This window comes from Acanthisitta chloris, unplaced genomic scaffold (genome assembly GCF_000695815.1).
Source record: "Acanthisitta chloris isolate BGI_N310 unplaced genomic scaffold, ASM69581v1 scaffold5396, whole genome shotgun sequence".
Lineage (NCBI taxonomy): Eukaryota > Metazoa > Chordata > Aves > Passeriformes > Acanthisittidae > Acanthisitta > Acanthisitta chloris.
Window position 1 is genome coordinate 55,007 of NW_008677508.1, and position 566 is coordinate 55,572.

Consider the following 566-nt stretch of genomic DNA (forward strand, 5'->3'; position numbering starts at 1 on the left):
ACGCTCGTGACCCAGCGCTCAGCAGACGGAGCTGCCTCCTGCAATTATGGAGGCATTAAGAAGACTGCCCCTGAAACAACCCGTCCATCCCCCCTGGGCAGTTACTCTCCTGTGCGATGCAACGTGCCTTTCTTCCAAAGCGTGGACTGCTCTTCCTCGCCCCCTGCAGAGAGGGCTGAAGACAGCCAGCCCCCTAGAAGCAGGTCCTGCCCCATCTCTGCCAACCTGCTTCCCACAAGATCATCCCCTGCTGTCAGTGCTATTCAGCCCTCCAAAGCTGATGCCCTGAGGCAAAAGGAGAACCCCAAGCTGATTCCCAAGAAGGAGGCACCGCTGGAGCCAAGCCCACCGCTCTCTGAATACCGACTCCTCCCGCCCCTCTCGGTGGGTAGCATGTCCATGAGCAGAGTAGGAGGCCATGCAGATTCCCACTGGAGAAGCGGCAGTGAGACCAGCAGCTCTGGTCCCCTGAGCAGCATGGGAATCCGTCCCGTCAATGGTAGGTACCCATGCTATAGGACCTAACCTGGAGCATCTCCAGCTCCCTATGGGTATGGCTGGGCCCC

At 59.4% G+C, this 566-nt stretch overlaps 1 protein-coding gene across 1 annotated transcript in view; it reads left to right on the forward strand.

Moving 5' to 3' along the window:
* Positions 1-566, forward strand: part of RUSC2 (RUN and SH3 domain containing 2) — a 15,607-nt gene that overhangs the window by 4,486 nt on the left and 10,555 nt on the right. The window contains 1 exon segment of the mRNA XM_009076522.1: positions 2-499. Within this exon segment, the coding sequence (XP_009074770.1) occupies positions 2-499 (498 nt within the window).